Raw genomic sequence first — 25,101 nt, 5'->3', positions numbered from 1 at the left:
ATGCTTTTAGAGTTAGGGATATTTTCTTCTGGAAGGATTTCAAGTCTGGCATATTTGCATTGATTGTGGTTATGGCGCATTTAACTTTTCCAAACCAGCTTTTTTGTACCGCACGTAGGAAGACCTGAGAGTGAGTGTAAATTAGGATTGTTTGGCCAGTGGTGTGTGCAAAAATTTATTGTAGAACCAAGAATTATTTCTTTAGTATTTTACACATTTTAAAAAACAGGTAGACATGTCCATTGATCCCAGGTTGCTTATGGTTTCTAGAGGCCCCCTCTCAATGCAACAGTGCTGTGGGGCCCTGGGGGTCCAGTAGCCCCCTCCCCCCAGGTCATTCCGGTGAGGGAGGGAGCTGGGACCCCTGCACTGCGGCAAACAAGCACGCCTGCGCGGCCGCAGAGGCAGGCTGGCGCGCATGCTCAGGCGGGGATGTGTGCGAAGCCTGCAGCTGCTGCAGCGAGTCTGGCGCAGAGTGGAGCGGCCGCCGGAGATGCCTGACGCATCTGTCTGAGGAGCGGTCAGTGACGCGATGGAGCGGGCAAGGTCAGCTGTGCCGGTGGCTTCTCTCAAGAGACAGCCTGGGGAGCGGCCACTTTTATTCATCAGATATTCCAAGTTTTCAGGACTTGGAGTACTAAATAAGCGGAATTTGGGCCCTAAAGTCCTTTGTTCTGGAGAACCAGATCCGGAATGTTCAGAGGCTTGCTGTTGTGCCGTTCTGCCCCGATGGTATCCTGTCCGCTTGCATTGGGGCGCGTCACCCATCCGCCCCCAACTGTGGTGTCGCGACAGGTCCTATTGCGGGTGTCTGCGGTGGGAAGGGCGGTGGTGACTGGGAGCATGCGGGGTAACCGCAGTGGACAAGGGACATGGGTGGAGGTGGGTACATCAGGGTGATTGCAGTTCCGTGTGGCGAGGGTACGTGGGGGGACCAGTGCATAGGGATTTTAGGCGGAGGTAGGTATATTGGAGTGATTGTGGCGGGGCGAAGGTACGTGAAGTGATCGGTATTTAGGGGGTGTTGAGCGCAGGTAGGTGTATAATAGTGACCACTGCGTGGTGGAGCAGGGTACGTGGGGCGACTGGGGGGGGGGGGAATTCGTCGCAGTGACCGAGGCGAGGAGGCTATGGCAGTGGACCAGGGGGATGAGTCGGTGTGACAGTGGTGGGGGTTGTGTTGGTGGTCGCGGCGCGGGGAGAGTCCGTAGGAAGTGGCTGGGAGGTAGGGGGAAGGCGGCGGCAGTGGGTATTGGCGGCGGTGGGCATTGGCAGCGGGTAGGCATGGCGGTGGTGGGCTTTGGCGGCGGTAGGCATGGCGGCGGTGGGCATGGCATGGAGGCGGTGGGCATGGCATGGAGGCGGTGGGCATGGCGGCCGCGGGGCCTGTCGCTGTCTGGAGTGACTAAGGGACGCTGAATGATCGCTGTGGCGAGGAGGGGGCATCAGAAGGGGCAGTAGCACAGTCCGCAGCCTTTAATTTTCCTGCGACCTGCGATGGTCATCTGGTTTGCCTACTGTGGTGGTGGTGCTTTTTTATTAAAACTGCGCAACGCCTACACTGCCGCAGGGGCTGCAGAAATGCGTGGAATCCTTGCGTACCTTTTAGGAACCCTCGCTTTAGAGGCTATGGCATAAGAAGACAGGAATAATGTGCAGAACTTGCATTTACAGATCTTTTGACTGATAGGCCAGGTGATGCCTGGGGGTTACTTTTTTTTCATTGTTTCTCTCTGTTGGGAACCAGGTCTTGGAAGGCTATGTCGAAATAACCTGGGGGTCTGTGTTGCGTCACTGCCATTGTGCAGCTCCTTCAAGATGGCCGCCGCTGCAGCGGCTTAGATCTGCGCAAGCGCTTCAGGGTGGGGGTGGCCGCTTCCTCCCTGTAGAGCCGCCAGTGGGGAGGGGGCAGGTGGTGTGTGTTCAGCTTCTGCTGTTTCGGAGTTTCAGCCGTACCCTCTTTAGGGTGCAGTGGTAAGGAGAGGAAGCCGGCCAAGGTGGGCGGCTGCCCCCTCCCCAAAGTGCTGCTTGGGAAAGGATGCAGGTTGCGCAGACGCAGCAGAGGTGACAGTCGCCTCCGCTTGCAGTGGGGCGAGACGGGGGGCAGGGGAGCGAGGGCTTACGCAGCTTTTGCCTGGCAGGAATGGCAGCCCTCCCCTTCACCTGGCTGATACAGCAGCTGTTCCTTTCCGGTTGTGGCGCAGTAGAGGGGGGAGGAGGGAGATGGGTTGGCGCAGGCTCCGCCTAGCAAGCTTGGCCGCCACCCCTTACCCACGGTGCAGCAGTAGAGGACTGGAGGGGAATGTGGCTAGAGGCCAGGCATTTGTACCACCTCCGCCTGTGTGGGATGGCAGCTGCACTGGGCTACTGCTTTTCAGCTCTGCAGTAAACTGGAGTGGTGGGGGCCTGGAGGCCATCAAAGGTGCAGCCACCCCAAGACCTGCTGTGCTGTTTCAGCAAGCCTCCATTAATGATAGAGATTTTAAATTGGTTTTCTGACTTCCTGGAAAATCGTACCTTTTCATTTTTGTAGTTCCTCTCTTGGTTGTATTGTGCGCTAATTCTCTATTTTCAAACTGGACTTGTTAACCCCTTTTTTTTTTTAACTCCCTGTAGTCTTTGATTTCCATTCGACACATTTAATAAATGTCACCATTTAAGATTCAGTTATCCTTCTTAATCTCTGGATAGTCCATTCTGATGCACTGCATACCTTCCTTAAATGGGTTGGGGGAGAGGGCACCGTGATGGCTCTTCCCGACTAAGGTTGAAAGGTGTTTCAAACACTGGACCTCTTCATCTTCTGGGAGTTGAAAGCTGCAAGTTGTGTGCTCAAAGAGAATAAAAGAGAAAAGTGGAGACAATCTTATTGGGGTGGGGTTGTGCTTTGGATCAGTTACTGTCTTTTTTTGGATTTTTAAATTAATGATCATTTTTGAAGTTGGAGCTACTACAAAAATTTGGTGAGAAAGGTTAATGAATAACTGCATTTTTATATTCCAGTACTTTTTTAAAAAATCATTTTATTCTAAGGATTTTGTCTTCCTTTGCAGGATTTTCAGTGCTTGCCTTTTCTGTATTTACATTTTCCCTCTATCATAACTGGTATGTCTGGTTGCACTGAGTTGTAATTAACAGAAAAGTTAAATCTACGAAGCCCGAAAAGCCTTGTTCTGGAATAATCTATTTTTGGGTAGTTTTAAAAATAGCAGGAGTCTGGGATTTTATATGATATTTATAATTTACCCTTTTTTTTCTGCTTGCCTGAAGATAGCAGTTCACATACATATATTTCTTGGTTTAACTTCTGGTCACTTGGCTATTTGCAAGCTGAGTATTTAGTCTGATCCGCCATTTTGTAGTCTTGCATTCAGGCCCGGGATCCTAATATGGCAGATCCCTTTGGAAAGGCCTCTTGAAGTTTCAAGGTCTGTGTCCTACTCAGTGAATTGGCTCTGTGCTAGGGCTTTTTGGACGCAGGGAGTGGCAGCCCTTCCTGTGATGCAGAGGAAGGAAGCTTGGTTGAGAGACCCTTATGTTGTTGTCTAAGGCAGGGTACTAACTGGTTTGGATTTATTCACAGACCTTGCCTTATCTTGATTTCACTATTCTATCTGACCAGTGTGTCATTGCCGAAATGTTTTCCACATTTATAGTTACTCTGTATCTTTATGTTTCCCTTACCCTGTTCCTTTTCCTAATAAACATCTTTGTTTTACAAAAAAATTTGTTTATAAGGTGTCAAGGATGTCAAGATAACCTCCTTTGTTTATCAGCGCCCTCTGTTTAGCTATTTTTTAGGAAGAATCATTTAAGCAGGTTGTGAGTACTGCCCTCAATGACTTGGACAATGAAGTTTTAAAAATCTTATTTAGACCTGTCACTGGTCCTGTCTCCTTTTTTTTTTTTTTTTTTTGTGGCCCAGGGCCAGAAAGCTTGAGTGAGAATTGTTACTACTTAAGGTAGCCTCTCTCCATTTCTGGATGCTAGCTGGCTCAAAGTTTTTTTTTTTTTTTTTTTTTAATAGACCAGGGTCTCCCTATGTTGTCCAGGTTGAACTCGAACTGCTAGACTCAAGCTATATCCTCTCCCTCCTCAGTCTCTCTCTGGCCACTGTGGCTGGCCCAAATTCTCTTTTTGTTAATTCTCCTCAGATTTGTTTCGGAGGCAATGAGGTTTCTTATATTCATGGGGTACAGATTAGCAGCCTATCATTAACCTTATTTTTTTGTTTTTAGGAGACAGGGTCTGGCTATGTTGCCCAGGTTGGAGTGCAGTGATACAGTTATAGCTCCCTGTAACCTCAAACTCCTGGATCAATCTAGACTCCTGCCTCAGCCTCCCAAGTGCCTGTTAGTACAGGCTTGAGGTACTGTGCCCAGCTAACTTTTTATTTTTTTGTAGAGAGGGGTCTCCTTATGTTGCCCAGACTGGTCTCGAACTCCTGGACTCAAGCAGTGCTCCTGCCTAGGCCTCCCAAAGTGCTGGCATTGCAGCCATGAGCCGCTATACCTGGCCAACTTTGTTTATTTTTATTCTTGAGATCTTAGTTAAATTTTATGGAAAATTTAGGCCGTAATAAAATTGGGATTCCATTGCTTTTTGCTTTTCAATATATTTCCAGATTATTACTTTCAGTGTAAGTGATTTGAGGGCAAACATTTAACACCCTTTCTATATGATGATTTTTTCATGATGTCCTCAGTTTCATAAAATGTTGGTTTCTGTGTTGGGGATGCAGTTAGATAAATGCATGTGTGTGTGTATCTAGAACATTCAATAAAGTAGTGTTTTCAAAATCTTATAGATGACATTTTATATGTAGATTAAAAATAAGTAGATTTAAGCCAGGTGCGGTGGCTCATGTCTATAATCCCAGCACTTTTGGAGGCCAAGGCAGAAGGATCATTGGAGCCTGGCAGTTCAAGCTTGGGTATTGAGACCCCGTCTCTACATTTAAAAAAAGGTAAATTCAGAAAGTTGAAATAATAGAATATTTTGGTTTGATGGCTGTTTCCTCAGTTGACCTCAGACCTTTCATATTGAGCAACTGCCGAATGAGTTATTTTTGTTTGTTTTTTGGTAAGACAGTGTTTGCAGTTGTACACTATTAGATTAATCATGGTTTAGTTGATAGTTTCTTTAATTGTATTATATTAATGTACTACATTATTAGCTGTATTTGTGTGCCCACCATAATGTAGCACTGATCAGTACTAAATTCCTTTTTATGGCTGAAAGACATTCGTTTGGATATATCATATTTTCTTCATTCGTAAGTTGATGGACATTTGAGTTGTTTCCACTCTTCGGCTATTATGAATAATGCTACTAGGAACACGTATAGTACATTTAATACAAAGAATTAGTTTCACAAGGTTTTACTTAGCCCTCGTATATGCCAGGTTCTTGAAATTTTGCCTTTTTGGAAGTATGAGAGTAGTGGTAGCTGGGAAGGCTGCAGGTATAATAGAAAGAACATGAACTGTCTGGGCATGGTGGCTCATGCCTGTAATCCCAGAACTTTGGGAGGCCGAGGTGGGTAGATCACCTGAGGGCAGGAGCTTGACATCAGCCTGGCCAACATGGTGAAACCCTGTCTCTACTATAAATACAAAAATTAGCTGGGTGTGGTGGTGCATGCCTGTAATCCCAGCTACTTTGGAGGCTGAGTTTGGGTCTTGTAATATTACTTCATCTAGCAGTAGAGTTAGTGTCATATGTTACTTTCATGATTAACATTTTTAGGAAGTTGGCAAAGTCTATATATAACACTTTATGTTTCCCCCAGCAGTTTCCCCACATCCTTTACAAATATTGTGGTGTCAGATGGTGGCATTTCAGTGGGGGTTTTTTCATTTTGAGGCAGGGTCTGGCTCTGTCACCCAGGCTGGTGTGCCAGTGGCATGATCTCAGGTCACTGCAACCTCTGCCTCCTAGGCTCAAGCGCCCTCTCACCTTAGCCTCCTGAGTAGCTGGTACCACAGGCATGCACCACCACACCCAGCTAATTTTTGTATTTTTTTGTATAGATGTTGCCCAAGCTGGTCTCCTGAGCTCAAGTGATCGCTGGCCTCAGCCTTCCATGAACCATTGTGCCCTGCCTCATTGGGATTTTGATTTGCATTTTTTAATGACTAATGTTCAGCATCATTTCATATAGATTAGCCACTTGTATATGTTTGGAGGACTGTCTATTCAAGTGTTTTACCCATCGTAGCAATAGAATTTGCCCTTTTATTGTTGAGTTGTGAGAGTTCCTTACATATTCTGGATACCAAACTTGAAAAAATACTTTTTTGAGGTGTGAGTGACATACAAAAGCTGTAGATAGTTAATGTTAAAAGTTGATATGCTAAGAGATAAGTACATGCCTTTGAAATCATTCTTATCAAAATTAGTGGCATAAATGTGTCTATCACCTGAAAAAGTTTCTTTGCCTCTCCCTACCTTCTTTTTTTTTCATTGTTTGGATTTTCTTTCTGTTTGTTTTGGATGCTAGAAACTTAGCTGTATGTTAAGCAAATATTTTTTCCTATTCTGGTTATCCTTTCACTTTCTTTAGTGTTTTCGGAACTTTATTTTTTGATGAGGTCCACTTTATTTCTTATACTGCTTGTAATTCAGGTGTTATATTTAATAGACCATTGTGTAATCAAAAGTAATAAACATTATCAGTGTATAAAATTTTACCATTTAGAAATCGAATATGTGTGTATGGCTTGATTAGAACATTTAAACTCTTGAAAGAATAAAACAGCTGTGCGTTATTGGTAAGCTATTTTACCAATCTAAAAGTCTAACATGACTTTAAAACATCTAGGGTTCAGAGAATTATTAATAGCTTTTGGCATGTATCTTTGAATTTTGCTTTTGAGATATTACTTGTGTTACTTTAGTGAAAGGTCCTGCTGACCTTTCTGATTTATCATCTTTAAAGGTTCATAGGTGGTTTCTGCAGTCCCTAATATGGCTAGTCTGGTGTGGGATTTCATGTTCTGTTCCCTTGAGCAGCCATTTTATGAGGGGTTCTGCAGACGTAACATGGCGGTTTTTTTGTTTGTTTGTTTTTGCTATGTGGATAGTTTTTAGCTTGAGCAGCTCTTCTATTGCTTTGCAAATCCTAAAGAAAGCACCATTTGCATGTTTTTTTAAAGTAGATATTTTATAATTTAAACTATGTTCTATTCCACTATATAAGTATGTCTACTGTATCCTAAAAATATTTTTTGAAACCATTTTTGAAATCAGGTTTACTGTTTTTGGGGGGAAGGTGAGTAGGGTAGTGGTGGTATGTGTGTATCTACATCTGCATAAGTGGGAATTTTATATGTACGTGACTACAAATAGAGGTAGATATATTATTTTAATTTCATTTTCTGATTTTTTTTAAAACCAGATTTTCTGATGTCATGGGCTTCTAAAAGGAGAAAAAGGTGGTTATAGCATAGATTCTGACTGTTTGAAGGTTAAAGATCTTGTAATAATTTTACCTTGTTTTAATTAGATTTAAAAATCCATTATATTAAATGTAGTTCTAAATATAACCTTGACAAATAGTTATTTCATAGATTGATGCAGTCTACCAAACAAATGCCTCTCTTTTCTGTTTCAGGGATCGCTTACACCTGAGACGAACTACAGAACAGCACGTACCAGAGGTGGAAGTCCAAGTCAAACGCAGAAGGACTGCCTCACTGAGCAACCAAGAGTGAGTACAGACTGTGTTGGGAACAAATGCAAGTCAGAATCTCATTTCAGATTAGAACAAAATATCATGCAATGAGGGGATTAAAATGAACATAATGGAAGAAGCAGACACATCTAATACAGAAGATGTAGTAAAAAAGCAATGAAATTCTTAACCATATTATCCTAAAATAATTCACCCTCTTAAAGATTTTAGTATAATTTTCTTTTTTCCTATACGTGTGTAAGTGCATTTTATCTTCATAAAATTTTGTAATTACCCTTCAACATAAGCATATTTAAATTTTTCTGCATTATTAAATCACTTTGCATGCTTGCAAAATGTACTGTGCGCTGAAGTGATTAATTTACGTATTCATTCTTGCTCTGTGATATTTAGGTGTTTGTTTTTGGTTAGTGCATTTATTCTGTTAAAATTTAAAATACATTTGGGTTTTTTATCCTGTTTTAAGTATATATATGTGGAATGTATATATAGGATGTATACACAGACACACTCAGACACATATTTTAATTTAGATTTCTAGAAGGGAAATTTTAATTAAAAATAGGTGAACATTTTAAATGACCTAATACATATTTAGTCCACATTGAAACTTTGGCATTTTGTCATTGCCATTAAAATTTTGACAGTCAGTAGGTAGCATTTTTTTCTTAGCTACAATTGTTTTTTTTAATTATAAGTATTAAAAATTCATGGAGATGATTCTTTTTGTAAAACAGTTTTGCATAAAAAGTAAGTCTCATTTTAAAGCAACTACCAACTTACTGGCCTTTTCCTCCCCAGAGATAATCATTAAGTAAATAGCCATCAGACCTTGTCCTATGCATTGTGTGTGTAGTGGGGAGAGAGGAAGGGAGGACATGGGACACATTTGAAGTTTGTGTGCATACGACACCATGCTGTCTGTATTTTGACAATATGTCTCGGTGATCTTTTCATATCAGTACACATAAATCTACCTTATTTTACAAAGTGTGGGTGGTGTGATAACATTATTATTGTAATCGTTAGCTTGCTGCTGGATATTTAGTTTGTTTGCATTGTTTGGCTATTAACAATGAAAAGAACAGTCACTTTGAAAACGCAGTGTAGGCCAGGCATGGTGGCCCATGCCTGTAATCCCAGCACTTTGGGAGGCTAAGCCAGGCGGATCACAAGGTCAGGAGTTTGAGACCAGCCTGGCCAACATGGTGAAACCCCGTCTCTCCTAAAAATACAAAAATTAACCGAGTGTGGTGGCACGTGCCTGTAATCCCAGCTACTTGGGAGGCTGAGGCAGGAGAATTGTTTGAGTCCAGGAGACGGAGGTTGCAATGAGCTAAGATGGCACCACTGCACTCTAGCCTGGGTGACAGAGCAAGACTCCATCTCAGGAAAAAAAAAAAAAAGAAAATGCAGTGTATGAATACTAATTTATTTTTTTTTTTTCAAATTAAAGGTTTTTCCTCATAGTAAAAACTGAGTAGTAGTTTGTGTGTCTTTTGTTATTTCCTCATTTTATATGTGAAAAGTTGAGCTGGATGTGGTGGCTCATGCCTCTAATCCCAGCATGTTGGGAGGCTGAGGTGGATCACTTGAGCCCAGGAGGTGGAGACCAGCCTGGGCAACATAGGGAGACCTCCTCTCTTCAGAAAAATAAATTAGCCAGGCGTGGTGTTGTCTACCTGTAGTCTCAGCTACCTGGGAGGCTGAAGTGGAAGGGTCACTTGATCCCAGGAGGTTGAGGCTGCAGTGAGCCATGTTTGTGCCACTGTACTCCAGTCTAGGTGACAGAATGAGATCTTGTCTCAAAAAGAAAAAAAAAGTTGTAAAACATCTGTTAGCAAGTTTTAAATTATGGTGAGGGTAAAGATTTTTTTTTTATTTTTTCCTATTTATTTTGCTGATTTTTACTATAGTGAGTATATTTAACTACATTTTCATTTTTTAAAATTGCTTTGGAAGACGTATTTTATGTACGTTTTGTTTGTATATTGGTAAATATTTTGAAAGTATTTTGTGTAATATAATTTGTCCTTTATATATAATAGGTTATTTGATCATTCATTTTATTTGATATGAAATCTCTTTTTTCATCTCTTCATTCTTTTTGAGACAGAGTTTTGCTCTTGTTGCCCAGGATGGAGTGCAACCTCCGCCTACCAAGTTCAAGTGATTCTCCTGCCTCAGTCTCCCAAGTAACTGGGATTATAGGTGTGTGCCACCATGCCTGGCTAATTTTGTATGTTTTTAGTAGAGACAGGGTTTCTCCATGTTGGTCAGGCTGGGCTCGAACTCCCCACCTGAGATGATCCGCCCGCCTTGGTTTCTTTCCCAAAGTGCTAGGATTACAGGCGTGAGCCACTGCGCCCAGCCTCTCCCTTCATTCTTTTGCAGCTCTGACGTTTTTTTAAAGTGCCATTACTATTCCCTGAGTTTCTAGAGGTAGTTCAGAGATGGTGGTGGAGGTAGGGCTGAGGTTTAGGACTCTTAGGTTTAGGACTGTTAAGTGGGTGAAGGTTCTATCTTGCTATATTTTTGTTACAGTTTTTTTCCTATGTAACCTCAGTGTGGACTAAATAACAGGTAGTCTCATCCTCATCTTGTTGTGGGATGAGGTTAGCCTTCTAGGCATCTTGTCCATATTTATGGAAACATTTTGATGGTTTTGAAGAAGAAATAACTTGAGTTTTTCTGATCTGCACTGCATATATATGTACAAATACTGCAGGGTCTTGAGTTGGGGGAATGATCTGAGTAAAGTGTAGAGTTAGGGAAATAGTATAATTTTTCCCCCTTGTGCCTTTTCATTTTGAGAGTAATTGGATTATGGAATGGGTAAGCAGGATTGATTAGCACTGCCTCATTGTCCATGTGTTTAGGATTCTCAGGATTGGTATACTTAGAATGTTATACTAGAAGCGTTCAATATTTACCCATTCATCTCCTACTTCCTACCAAATCATAAGTAGTATTGGGAGGCAGTCTTCCTGGAGGAGTTGTGTGGTTATTAGCCCTAAAGATCAATGAAGGAGGCTGGGTGCGGTGGCTCACGCCTGTAATCCCAGCACTTTGGGAGGCCAAGGTGGGCAGATCACCTGAGGTCAGGAGTTCAAGACCAGCCTGGCCAACATGGTGAAACCTCATCTCTAGAAAAATAAAAAAATCAGCCGGGTGTGGTAGTGTGCACCTGTAATCCCAGCTACTCAGGAGGCTGAGGTGGAAGAATCGCTTGAACCTTGGAGGCAAAGGTTTCAGTGAGCCGAGATCGTGCCATTGGCTGTGCCTGGGTGACATAGCAAGACTCCATCTCAAAATAAAGTAAAAATAAAAAGTTCACTGATTTATTTTAAATTTTTTATTCTGTCTTTCAGTGTATTTGTCACTAAATTAGCTCTTATTCTTTGGGGCTGGATGATGTATCGTGAGTTCGAAGGGAAATTGGAAATTGGAGCTGGAGAGTTGTCTTAATCTATTTTATGCAAAGCTTCACATGTCTTTTCAAATTAATATTCTGCACTCTATGAATTAAATACTGTGTAGGCTGCCTCATTTTCTCAGTCTTTAATCTTCTATTGGGTTACAGGTTAGATCTGAGGGGGACATTGCAATAGAGAATTATCTTAGTTTCAAGATAACATTATATATATATATTTTTTTACTGAAACACTTTTTAGACCTTTATGAATAATAATCAGAAACTTAGTTGTCATTTGTAAACAAAGAGGTTAGAGTGGAGAATGCCCAAATTAAGATTTATTTATTCAGTGATTAGACTATGAATTAGAGTATAAAGTAGACTATGAATTAGAGTGTGAAGATTTAAAGGTATGTGCAGTGCAATTCTGACTACTTGGAGTTAGTGCAAATTTCACAGTTGTCTAGATGCCCTCCGGAACATTCCCCTCAATGCAGACACCAACTCCAAGCTCCAGGGTTGGCAGGGCACCCACACTTCTGACCAACTGTCTATAGATTCTGAGGTCCTACTATTTTCTCAGACTTTATAATTGACTAAGGTTTTATAAATGACTAGTAGATCTCAAGAAAGTGCTATACTTATTAGTTTTATTATAAAGGATACAAATGAACAGATGCATAGAGCAAAATCTGGGCAGGTCCCACACAAATCTTCCCTGTCCTCAGGATGCATTACCTGCACATTAGCATATATCACCAATCAGGAAGCTCACCAGAACTCCAGATGTTGATGATTTTTGTTGGGGATTCATTATGTTGACAAGATTGAATCATTGGACATGTCACTGAATTCAGTCAGCAACTCTCCTGCCCTCCCAGGAGGGCTTGCTCAAAACCCCAACCCTTTAGTCTTTGTTTGATCTTTTGTGGCCTGGTTAGTCACCATCTTGAGACATCTCATTACCAAGAACTCAGGTGTGATCCTAGGGACCCACCTTGAGTAACAAACACATTTCTTTCACTTGGTAAATTCCAAGGATGTATAGGTTACTTCCCAGGAACCAGGAGCAAAGGCCAGTTAAATTCTTTATTATTCAGAAGCAATTTTAAAATGTTACTGAAAAACCGTAGAAAAAAGTCCAATTTCCAAATCCTTACATACCAACAAGGGCAGCATTGTTGGTGATCCCCCACCTCCTCACCTCAAGGCAAGCTGTCATTTCCTGTATGTCTTCTTCTCATGATCAGATTTCACAGCCAGGTTACTGATTCATAGGGGTATGTCGAGGGCTTTTGTCTGGAATTCCCTGCTTACCAGTAGATGATTGGTTTACATATTTTAAGAGCCCTTAAATAGCCCTGGAAGTTCTATATTTCAGGTAGTGACTTGTCAGGAGGATCAGTATGAAGGACGGCCTAAACATCTCCCTGCAAATGCTTTAGCAGCATATCCCTCCCCTCACCCCTGGGGAGAAAGGATTGTTCACATAGGATAATTTGAAAGTGAGTGACTATATATGGTACTGATGGTGTTTCTTCAAGGCTGCCAGCTCTAGTGTTTTTAGTTCTTTTGGAAATATTTCTAGACTTGGTAAGTATCTTAAGTATCCACTAGTCCCTTGTACAATCTCTGTGTAGAGATTCCTGTTTTATGTTATAATTTCTCATAAGATAGTGTCATCCTCTGACCCTAAAGAAAGATCTTCTTCCCTGGGCGTGGTGGCTCACGCTTGTAATCGCAGCACTTTGGGAGGCCGAGGTGGGTGGATCACCTGAGGTCATGAGTTCCAGATCAGCCTGGCCAACATGGTGAAACCCCATCTCTACTAAAAATACAAAAAAATTAGCCGAGAGTGGTGGCAGGCACCTGTAGTCTCAGCTACTCGGGAGGCTGACACTGGAGAATGGCGTGAACCCGGGAGGCAGAGCTTGCAGTGAGCCCAGATCGTGCCACTGCACTCCAGCCTGGGCGACAGAGTGAGACTCTGTCTTAAAAAAAAAAAAAAAAATTAGCTGGGTGTGGTGGTAGGTGCCTGTAATCCTAGCTACTTGGGAGGCTGAGGCAGGAGAATCACTTGAACCCAGAAGGCAGAGTTTGTGGTGAGCAGTAATTGCTTCATTGCACTCCAGCCTGGGCAACAGAATGAGACCCTCTCTGGAAAAAAAAAAAAAAAAAAGGAATATCTTCTTAAATGTAAGGGTACCTAGTTTTCTTTCATATGGTTTCCTATAAAGACAAATGTATTTTTATCATTTATATATATTGTGCTCTTGTTGTAGGTGTCAGTTGTACCCGAGGCGTTCTCAGCAGCAGCAAGTACCTGTGGTGGATTTCCAGGCTGAACTGAGGCAGGCATTCTTAGCTGAGACACCAAGAGGTGGTTAAAGCCATATTGGAGTAGCGAGGAATCTGATTCCAAGCAAAAACCAGGTTAGAGCTAATGCAGCAATGATCAAGAATAAAGAATCATTAAAGAATGGGGTGTTGGGGGTTCTCTTAATTATCAGTGACACATTAATTTTTTTCCTTAGAGCTTCATACAATAAACACATTGCAGAAAGTTTTAGAAAGTTTTGCAGGACCTTAAATTTTCTGCCCTGACACTTTCGTCATGTTTCTGTATTCCAGTTATTGTAGCGCATCCTTTTCAGGTAGTTTTCTTTTGCGTTTTTTTTAATTATATAAAAATATTTCACTATAAATGGCTCTTGAATACCCTGTTACTGAATGTTTATAATTTCCTTTTGTGGGAGGTGTCATTTTTTTCTGCCAGTAGTTTGAACAAAGCTTTAGTAGATAGCTTTGTATAAAACTTAGAATAATTTTTTCAAATATGCAGATGTGAAAATAAATTGAATCAAGGAATATGAACTTAAGGTACATTTTTCTAAATTGTATTGCAAAGTATTAAATTAGTATTCATTGCTTTCAAAAAATAAAGGGCCAGTTACAACATACGTTCACAGCATTATTTTAATTCAAATATGGTTTATGTCAGTGAATTATAAATACACAGCACATAATTAACAATGAGTATTAGAGAATCTAAATACTTTCTCATGCTTATTTACTAATTCCTTTTTGTTTTGTCTTTTTCTCACTTTTCTGTTTTAACCAATGTATTTCCTCTTTGAATCAACAGACAATGTAATAAAAATATTATTCATAATTTTTCAACGTGATGTAGATTTATTTAGTTCTTTTTATGTTGCTTTCATTTTTTAAGAAAAAGTTATTACAAAGTCGATTTTGATTTGTTTTCTTGTTTTTCCTCTGTGATTTTTCTTTTTTTCTACTTTAAGTTTTAGAATGCCCTCATTTCTGAGAGTTTACTGTTTACTTTTTACAAAGTAAGAGCAGAGAGGAATTGGGTTTACTGATAAATTCCTTCTAGCCTTTTTTTACGTCTGTTTTTGAAGTATTATCCTTCAACTTGAATCAGTTAGGCTTGTTTATGGCCACCATTTTGAGTTATTAATTAATGTATTTATTTAGAGACGAAGTTTCACTCTGTTGCCCAGGCTGGAGTGCAGTGGTGTGGTTTCGGCTCACTGCAACCTCTGCCTCCCAGGTTCAACTGATTTTCCTGCCTCAGCCTCCCAAGTATTTGGGATTATAGGCACCCACCACCACACCTGGCTAATTTTTGTATTTTTGGTAGAGACGGGGTTTCACCATGTTCTCCAGGCTGGTCTCCAACTCCTGAACTCAGGTGATCCACCTGCCTTGGCCTCTCAAAGTGCTGGGATTACAGGCGTGACCTACCACGCCCGGCCCATTTTGAGTTTAAATCAAAGGAGACAGAAATTTTCTGAGAAATCCTCCTTTCTTGAATCCTTTATACACAACATTTTCTAGTAATTGCATAAGCAAATTGGAATCTAATCATTGTCCAAAGCTTTTCCCTTGAGTAAGGGAATTTTTCATTGAATAGGTGTGCACAACTGATTTTTTACTTTTTAGGAATTTTTTAGCTTCTCGGTTCAGTTCACAGATTTTTGTAAATTTTTAAATACAACATTTAAGTCATACATTATAGTCTGCAAGTAGGACCATCTAATTTTATGATACTTAATTATATCTTATTCTAGTCTCAACTGCTAGTTCTACCTAAATAGTACCCATTACTAGTATTCCTGTAGAACAAGGGTTGGTAATATATCTGGACCACTACCTGTGTCTATAAATGAAATTTTATTGGAACACAACTCAGTTCATTTATTATGTTATCTTTGGCCACATTGGTGCTATGGTGGTGCAGCTTTGAGTAGTTGTGACAGATTGAATGACAGGCAAAGCCTAAAATACTTAGTATCTTGCTATTTAAAAGAAAATAATTGGCTGAGTTTTATTTTAGAGGAGCAGATTGAAAGAAGAAAACACCAAAGTGGGGGCCAGTCAATATAGTCATAATGTCATAGAAGGTGATAAAGAATAGATTATAGAAGTATATACGAAGTATACATTACAGCGTAGACAATCAGATGAATTTCTTGGGGAAGGGATCAGTCTAAGAATCATGTTAAAGTCTGCTGTGGAGGAAGATGGGTAGTCTTTAACAACATTTAAACACTTGGTACCCGTTTTCATTAAAAATGTAAGGCACACGATGGCCAGGAAAAATAAGAAAATAAACTATTAATGTGGCCGGGTGTGGTGGCTCACGCCTGTCATCCTAGCACTTGGGGAGGCTGAGGCAGGTGGATCACCTGAGGTCAGAAGTTCGAGACCAACCTGGCCACATGGCGAAACCCCGTCTGTTCTAAAAATACAAATATTAGCCGGGTGTAGTGGGGGACACCTGTAATCCCAGCTACTCGGGAGGCTGAGGCAGGAGAATTTCTTGAACCCTGGGGGCAGAGGTTGCATTGAGCAGAGATTATGCCACTGCGCTTCAGCCTGCGTGACAGAGCAAGACTTCTATCTTAAAAAAAAAATTGTGTTATGAATATTCTGTTTTTCTTTGGTACCTAAATATTTACCAGGGTACATATCCAATTGGATACTTACCTAGTAGTTGGGATGCAGGGTGTAATATTAGTATGACTTTTAAACGTTTTTGTTACATTGTTTTCTAAAGACATCATGAGAAGTGCTGATGGCCACTAAAAATTAGTAGACCATTAGTTTCTCAGTACCACCCTTTGTATTCTGGTGTTTTTTTGTTTTTGTTAAATAAACCTTTCCAATAAAGGAAATTTGTTTTCTTGTGTTTTTAATTGGAATTATTGTGTATTAATATTTTGCATTTAGTTTTCTTTTGTCACTTGTTTTTGCATACTCTTCGATGGAGGATCTCTATGGAGACCCTCTATAATTTTAAATTTTAACAGATCAATACTGATATTCCATGGTGTGTCCATGCTATGTGTGCCTTGGCCAACCCTAGTCATCTTATTTTACTATTTGCTATGTGTGCTTCGGCCAACCCTAGTCATCTTATTTTACTTTTGAATTAAAGTAGATTTACATTTTTATGCAGTTTAATCATTTGAAAGTCTACAGTTTCCTAAAGTTTGAAAACTTGTGCTTCTGTGAGGGATACCAGTTCGTTTATTTGCTTATGTGCCCTTTGATCTCAGAAGATACACTATGACTGCTCATCCATCCTTGCAGTGTGATGTTGCTACTCTTGTCGCCTTTCTCATGAAGTTTTGTTTTCTTGTGCTGTAAAGATAAATTTGACCACTCTGCAGTGATTTATTTTCTTCTTTCACTTACAAGGTCATGACTACATTGTATTACATTTAGGGATGAGAGAGAACTGTTTCTAAATTCCAAATCTGTCTCTTAAGGGAATCCTTTTAACTGCTGTAGGAGGTCAACTCCTATTGTGAGTAAAACATATATCTCTTCTAGCTATACAGGTTATTATTTTATTATATTGTTTATGATATATATATAAATATAAAATAATAATCTGTCCCTAATTCTCTAGGTCTTCAGTTCTTTGGGCCATAACTCACATCCCTAGATGTGTTTCATACATCTGGACCACTAAGCTTGTGGGAGTTATTTATATCCTATTGCTCAAGGTCATCGCCAAGGTCTGATTTTTCACAAAAAAATTCCAACCTCTGGCATAAATGGGTTAAAAACGGCTTTAGTGATGTAGTGCTGATAAACATAAAATTCACCCGATTTAAGTGCATGAAGCAATGATTTAAGTAAATTTACAGAACTGTGCAATCATTGCCATGAACTACTCTGGAAACATTTTCATCACCACAGTAAGATCTGTCTTGCTCATTCACAGTCATGATCCTTGTTGTCTCTTTGGATGGCTGAAGGTCCCAAGTGTTGCAGTGCTATAAAAATGGATATTGCTGGCTGGGCGCAGTGGCTCACGCCTGTAATCCTAGCACTTGGGGAGGCCGAGGCCGGCAGATCACCTAAGGTCAGGAGTTCGAGACTAGCCTGGCCAACATAGCGAAATCCCGTCTCTGCTAAAAATATAAAAATTAGCCGGGTGTGGTGGCGGGCGCCTGTAATCCTAGCTACTCAGGAGGCTGAGGCAGGAGAACCACTTGAACCTGGGAAGTGGGGGCTGCAGTGAGCCGAGATCACTCCATTGCACTCCAGCCTGGGCAACAGAGTGAGACTGTCTCAAAAAAAAAAAAAAAAAAGGATATTGCTAATGAGTCTCATATACCATGTTTTCTTGGATTTAGACTGCTTTATAAAGAATCATAATATTCAAAACTTCTAAGTTATAGTCCTTAAACTCTTACTCATATTTAGGTCAGAAACTACATTTAATTTTTGTGGAGGTCTTTGTTTGCTTATTTGAAAACTTCTTTTGAGATCTTTATAAGTTTTATTTAATACATTTTTTAATGTACAGACATCAGATTCATGGCCACTGAATGACAGCCAGGCATTAGAGTATTCTTTTTTTTTTTTTTTTTTTCGAGATGGAGTTTCACTCTTGCTGCCCAGGCTGGAGTGCAATGGTGCGATCTCCGTTCAAAAGGATACTTTTGAATCCTTTTCAAAAGTAATTTGTGTTTCATTTTTTAATTAGTATGATAAGCACTTCAAGACCCTTTACAATTCTGGCTAGATTTGGTTGCCATATTTAATAGCATTTTTTAAATAATGGAGAAAAGGGAAACATTATGCATGCTTGATTATGGTCATGAGCTGCATAACAATTCCGTTCAACAACAGACTGCATATGTCAGAGCAGTCCCTTAAGATTACAAAACCATGTTTTCATTGTGCCTTCTCTCTCTTCCCCACCACCCCCAACCCCGAGATGGAGTCTTGCTCTGTTGCCCAGGCTGGAGTGCAGTGGCACCGTCTCAGCTCACTGCAAACTCTGCCTCCTGGTTTCAAGCGATTCTCCTGCCTCAGCCTCCTGAGTAGCTGGGATTACAGGCGCCTGCCACCACACCCAGCTAATGTTTGTATTTTTAGTAGAGATAGGGTTTTCACCATGTTGGCCAGGCTGGTCTTGAATTCTTGACCTCAGGTGATCCGCCCACCTCGGTTTCCCAAAGTGTTGGGATTATGGGCGTGAGCCACCACACCCAGCCTCTTCTCTGTTTAACACTGTATTGTGAGTGTTCATAGTATTCAGGATAGTAACATGATATACAGGTTTGTCGCCTAGGATCTACCATATTGCCTAAGAGTATAGTAGACTCTGTGTATCCTCTAGGTTTGTGTAAGTACACTGTTGATACTGTGATGAAATCACCAAATGCATTTCTCCTAATGTGTCCCCATTATGTGACTTATTTATTTATTTTGAGATGAAGTTTTGCTCTTGTCCCTCCTCGTTGCCCAGGCTGGAGTGCAGTGGCGCGATCTCAGCTCACTGCAACCTCTGCCTCCCAGGTTCAAGCGATTCTCCTACCTCAGCCTCTCAAGTAGCTGGGATTACAGGCACCCACCACCATGCCTGGCTAATTTTTTGTATTTTTAGCAGAGACGGGATTTCACCATGTTGGCCAGGCTGGTCTCGAACTCTTGACCTCAGGTGATCCACCTGCCTTGGCCTCCCCTAGTGCTGGGATTACAGGCGTGAGCCACCTCACCCGGCCGTTAACGTGATTTATAACTTTGTCCTTCATTACTTGATCTATGAAAGTTGTTTATGTGAGTCTATATGTATATATTCCATAGTCATGTGTCCTCTTTTGACATGGGAAGTCTTAGGCAGGTTTATAACACACTTGGCTCTTAGTGGGGAAAGATTACCTGCCATCATCTTGAAGCGAATTTAGGGGAAGAAAGAATATTGCAAATGACAACATAGGTATTTCAGAAAAAAGGAAAAATCTGAATGAAAGAGTAATTGAGATGTTGATATAGAGATGACTTCATATTAATTCTGAACTAGAGAGAGAGACACTACCTTAAATAAGGATGGAAAGAAAAATACTAAATTTTGGAAAATGACGCTTAGTTTTTGAAACATTTAGGAATTACTAGGTAAAATAAAATTCAATGACTTTCATCAGTCCTAAGTGTGTCAAATGTGAGAGTTAAGAATGAGGGACTAGGGAAATTTGGCAGTCCCTTGGTGAGGAAGCTAGTATGAGAGGAAGGATGTTTTTGAACGTGTCTGTCATAGTGATTTTCATGCAAAATTGTCTGCCTGTTTTAAAACATGGTAGATTGCAGTGCAGCTTTAACATGCTTTCCTCTGCAGGCTCCATCTACTCTTTGAAGCTTCTGCCCAGCTTGCATTGTTTCTAGGAGAACCCGCGTCATACCTTTATCTATAGCCTTCCCCTAGGTCTTCAGAAGCATCAAGTTTTAACTGTGGACATTGGATTTGGTGGAACAGCAATCATGGTAAGCTGTATGATAAGGCTGAGGGTTGAAATGTGCTGTAAGGGCCGAAAGAAATAGTTTGCCAGCATGTGCAGTGATCTTGGGTTCTGAATGTTAGAAATAAGGATACATCCATGGATATGGATTCTCATTGCATTGAGTATCAGCTGAAGATGAGCTGATTTTTTTATTTTTATTTTTTTCAGACGGGGTCTTGCTCTGTCTCCCAGGCTGGAGTGCAGTGGTGCGGTCTTGGCTCACTGCAACCCTGGGTTCCAGAGATTCTCGTGCCTCAGCAGCCTCTTTATTAGAGACAGGGTTTCACTGTGTTGGCCAGGCTGGTCTCAGGCTCCTGACCTCTGGTGATCCACCCACCTCGGCCTCCCAAAGTGCTGGGATTACAGGCATGAGATGAGCCACTGTGCCTGGCCATGAGAAATGTGTCATGATGTGAGAAAATACAGGAGTTTTTGGTCATGATTCCACCAGTGGTGAAGGACTGTCCTGCAGATGATGGACTCTCAGGTCAGATTACAATAGAAATAAAGAGGGCTTTGAAAATGGAAGGGTTTTGGCATTAACAGTACAGAGAAAAGCAGTCTGGAGAGAGAGAACACCCTACATCATTGTGGTTTGGTTTACTTAGGGGAGTGGACAGTTTAGAGCATGCATTGTCACAGAGAAGGATAATCACCTGTAAGGAGGTGAAAATTGGTTCTTGAGATGTGAAAAAATACTTCATAATCCTTTGTGGTCCTCCAAAGAGCCATACTAAATATGGAAGAATGTTGGTGAAAAAGGAGAGAATATTTGTTTAGTTAAGGAAACCAGGCTTAGATTATGTAAGGGTGGAGAAGAAACAGGAGAAGATTAGAAGACTAGGGTGTTGGCAAGCTGAACATGACTCTTGTCTTACTGCTTCTAGACTGTTGGCAAGAGTAGCAAGATGCTGCAGCACATTGACTATAGAATGAGATGTATCCTGCAAGATGGCCGAATCTTCATTGGCACCTTTAAGGCTTTTGACAAGCATATGAATTTGATCCTCTGTGATTGTGATGAGTTCAGAAAGATCAAGTAAGGCTGATTTGGGCAAATGGGGGTTGGACACAGAGGCAATGGGAAGGGAAGGCCAGAGCTGGAGTAAGGGGTTTCCAAGGGTAACTGAAGTAGTTAGGGAAACTATGGTAGAGCCAGTCTATTGTTTAACCTCTTGACCTGATCTCTGAATTAGGTCAGAGTCTGCATCTGAACTCTTTTAAGTTTGTAAAACAATCATCGATTTATTACTGGGAGTAAAAGTATATGCTATGGTCAGAATACTCGTATTTATTTTTAAAATTGAGAAAAATGCTATGTTAATTAATTGGTTGGCTTCTGCAGCAGTCTTAGACCAAATCTTGGTTGAAATGGAGAAGAACAGTTGTTCTTCATGGTTGAGGAGTTGGGATATGGTTGCCATTTGGTATCCTCTCTTTGCCTATTACTGTTCCTATTATTTCAGTTCTGTGTCACCTGTCATTATGATTTAATTATTTAAGTAATTTTTTAAAGAAATTTCCATTTTAATGTGGAAACCCAGGTTTCAATTTTGTTTTTCTTAAAAGGTATTTCACAAAAGAAATTAGTCTTGTTGTAGTGTAACATCAAAGGAACATTCTGTAAAAGACTAAAGTTAGATTAGAAAATAGCTTCACTATTTACCCTTGTATATTAACTGTGTTTACAGGTTTTTTTTGGCTTGTTTTTCAGTGATAACTCAGTAAATGTTTAAATAGCATCAGTTGTCTTAATTGATACTTGAGGTTGTATAAATATTTTGATGAGTGAGTGATCACTAAAATTTATCTCACTAAAATTTAATTCTGATTTGTAGGCCAAAGAATGCGAAGCAACCAGAGCGTGAAGAAAAGCGGGTTTTGGGTCTGGTGTTGCTGCGTGGGGAGAACTTGGTATCCATGACTGTGGAAGGGCCACCCCCCAAAGATGTAAGGAAGATGTAGGGCAGGACAGAACTTTAATTTGCAGGGACATCATATTATGTGAGATGTCTGAAATCAGGGTAGAGCAGACACAGTTCAACATGGATTGTCAAATAAAATGTGCCAGGCACTTAATATCAATTGTTGGTTGCCTATGCTATTCGGGATTAGGGGATTTTTGGTGAATTATTCTATGTGCTGGGCATTACCTAGGTAAGGGTAGGAGTTGGTGATTCATGTTTGCTTGTTATGTTTATAAAAGAGGTGTTTTCACAATTTGACAAATAATGTGCATTTTATACACAAGATACCTCCATGGTATACTTGCTTGTTTGTTCATTTGGACACAGAACTAATATGAGATAGGTGTCATGGGAAAATGGTGGAGAGAAGTGATCTCTGATGAATAAGAATACTGAGAACTTGTAAATTGTTTGATTTTAGGCTATGAATTTTCTTGTTTCAGACTGGCATTGCTCGGGTACCACTTGCTGGAGCTGCTGGAGGCCCTGGGGTTGGTAGGGCAGCTGGTAGAGGAGTACCAGCTGGTGTGCCAATTCCCCAGGCCCCTGCTGGATTGGCAGGCCCTGTCCGAGGAGTTGGGGGACCATCCCAGCAGGTGAGGAACCAGCAGAGGGTTTTATATTATTGGGAGAATATGACTAAGCCGGAGGCCGAGGAGATTTAAAAACCTAAGTGTATGTGTCATACAATGTAAACAGCATATGGTTTAGGAGGAACCAAAAAACAGATATATGGGAGGAAGGGAATAAAACTAGCTGCTTAAAATGGTCATTGGGCGATTAAAGTTACCCAAGTTACTCTTGGCAAGAGTAACTTGCCACTAGTGGTGAGTGAACAGAATGCATGGATATACCGCAGTTGAAAAGACCAAAGGGCTTTTTGGATGTCAGTGTACGAAGATTAGATTTTAAAATATGGGAATAGGCCGGGTGCAGTGGCTTACGCCTGCAATCCAGCACTTTGGGAGGCCGAGGTGGGCAGATCACTTGAGGTCAGGAGTTCGACACCAGCCCGGCCCACGTGGTGAAAACCCTATCTCTACTAAAAATACAAAAATCAGCTGTGTGTGGTGGTGGGTGCCTGTAATCCCAGCTACCAGGCAGGGAGACAGGAGAATCGCTTGAACCCAGGAGTGGGAGGCTGCAGTGAGCTGAGATTGCGCCATTACACTCCAGCCTGGGTGACAAGAGTGAAACTGTCTCAAAAAAAACATGGGAATAATGAGAGAAGTACATTGCAACAGTTGTTTGTATCTAATTGGTCATTTTTCTCATTTATTTTCTGTGTTTGAATAATGTGAAGGTTTGCATCGCTTTGACTGTTTCCCGCCCTGCCTTCTCAGGTAATGACTCCACAGGGAAGAGGCACTGTAGCAGCTGCTGCTGTTGCTGCGACTGCCAGTATTGCTGGAGCCCCAACACAGTACCCACCAGGACGGGGCACTCCGCCCCCACCCGTCGGCAGAGCAACCCCACCTCCAGGTAAGGGATTGGTGAACATGAAGACGAACTTGAATCTCTGATGAGAGATAGCTTACTGATTTAAGACACAGCCTGAGAGCCTAAGAATTTGGGGAATATGCTTCCTTCTTCTAGATACTGGTTTTTAATGAAAGACATAGAAGAGTAATTGTCATATAGAAATTATTTGACTCTATCATTGTTGTCTGGCCCATTTCTTTAGGGATTATTTGGGCTAAATTCTAACTTTTCTAAGCCATTTTATGAGGCCTTTATTTCTACCATTTTTCACTGTAGGCATTATGGCTCCTCCACCTGGTATGAGACCACCCATGGGCCCACCAATTGGGCTTCCCCCTGCTCGAGGGACGCCAATAGGCATGCCGCCTCCGGGAATGAGACCCCCTCCACCAGGCATTAGAGGTGAGTGGGAGCATAGGGGTTTGATGGTTCAGCCAGGCCCCTGAATATGTGTATCCTCTTTTTCTCAATGTTTCTATTTCCTTTCCAGGTCCACCTCCCCCAGGAATGCGTCCACCAAGACCTTAGCATACTGTTGATCCATCTCAGTCACTTTTTCCCCTGCAATGCGTCTTGTGAAATTGTGTAGAGTGTTTGTGAGCTTTTTGTTCCCTCATTCTGCATTAATAATAGCTAATAATAAATGCATAGAGCAATTAAACTGTGAGGTACTGTTGTATATATTTTTTTGCCTGTTGATTTTGATGAGATCTTAAGTTACTGTGGATGAGGGTGATGCCTATTAAGCAGTTGATTCAAATCATATTCTCTTTAATTCTTAGGATAAAAAGGTTTTCTGCTTTCTAACTTTCACTTTGTGCATTGACTGGTGTTGGTTAATAACGTTTTCATGACCCGGGGGTTTAAGTGGTTGTGCTGCTTCACACATGGCCTCCTGCTTCTCATGTTGCTATGTCACATTATCTGAAGGGAAGTGGGGATGGGATGAAAGGCCTTGTAAGGCCACCTATATACTGAAGGAAGTTGTAGTGAATCACAGTCCACGCTCATTACATATCAAGGCATTTGAAATAGAAGTTACTCTTTTTCTTGGGATGTTGACCTCAGTTGATCAGGTTTTACAGTGTCCTATGATCAGAATAGAGGATGTGATACTGCAATAATCATTTTCTACCATTGAGTAAGTATTTATTTATAAATTACTAAATGAGTGGAAGATCCTGGGTACTGGGAGGCAGGAGGTTGCATATTTGAGTTAATAAGTTGTACTACTGATAATAAAGATAACTGACACACTAAAACATACTTGGTACACTGAAATACAAATTACGGTTATGTCCAGTGGTATCACCAAGTGACAAACTGGGAGCTAAATAGTTCAGAAATGCCCTAGTCTCTAGGTCCAGTTTGAATTGGTTATGGAACAAAGAAGCCATTTATAAAAGGGAAGAGATTTTTAGGTTTTGCAGCTAAGGTTTATAGTAGGCAGCGAGGGAATGATTCATAGTGATTGTAGCAGTTGGTTTACCAAGCACTAAAGAGATTGGTGTTAACTCCATAATACTGATAGACTGATTGGAATTACATTTTTTCTCTTGAATTTACCAGGAGTGGTTGTGAATGTCACCTTTTCCATCTTTTAAATTACATCCTTGCAGGTGGTAATCACTCAAGGAAAAGGAATTATCAGAGTAACAATAGTTCCTGTTACTGACTTGATATGGTCTCTGCCAGAATAGCTTCTCAGATTAATGG

At 41.0% G+C, this 25,101-nt stretch overlaps 2 protein-coding genes across 3 annotated transcripts; both read left to right on the top strand.

Moving 5' to 3' along the window:
- The first annotated feature begins 388 nt into the window (after nt 1-388).
- SNURF (SNRPN upstream open reading frame) lies at nt 389-19,906 on the top strand. Its single transcript, XM_055098768.2, has 4 exons — nt 389-546; nt 7,616-7,711; nt 13,394-13,544; nt 19,774-19,906. Exons 1-3 carry the CDS (start codon nt 533-535, stop codon nt 13,497-13,499), a joined length of 216 nt encoding a protein of 71 aa, XP_054954743.1. The 5' UTR covers nt 389-532; the 3' UTR covers nt 13,500-13,544; nt 19,774-19,906.
- SNRPN (small nuclear ribonucleoprotein polypeptide N) lies at nt 19,778-24,052 on the top strand. 2 transcript variants are annotated; one of them, XM_034938432.3, is made up of 7 exons: nt 19,778-19,919; nt 20,824-20,975; nt 21,775-21,886; nt 22,347-22,499; nt 23,247-23,385; nt 23,662-23,787; nt 23,876-24,052. In XM_034938432.3, exons 1-7 carry the CDS (start codon nt 19,917-19,919, stop codon nt 23,911-23,913), a joined length of 723 nt encoding a protein of 240 aa, XP_034794323.1. In that variant the 5' UTR covers nt 19,778-19,916; the 3' UTR covers nt 23,914-24,052. The 2 variants fall into 2 exon arrangements, with proteins under 2 accessions (XP_034794323.1, XP_034794310.1); XM_034938419.3 differs by lacking the exon at nt 19,778-19,919 and adding an exon at nt 19,936-20,423.
- Nucleotides 24,053-25,101: the final 1,049 nt, after the last annotated feature.

The sequence above is a fragment of the Pan paniscus genome, chromosome 16 (genome assembly GCF_029289425.2).
Source record: "Pan paniscus chromosome 16, NHGRI_mPanPan1-v2.0_pri, whole genome shotgun sequence".
In the NCBI taxonomy this organism is placed as follows: Eukaryota; Metazoa; Chordata; class Mammalia; order Primates; family Hominidae; genus Pan; species Pan paniscus.
Note: the sequence above shows the minus strand (reverse complement) of the source record. Positions and strands in the feature narration are given on the sequence as shown.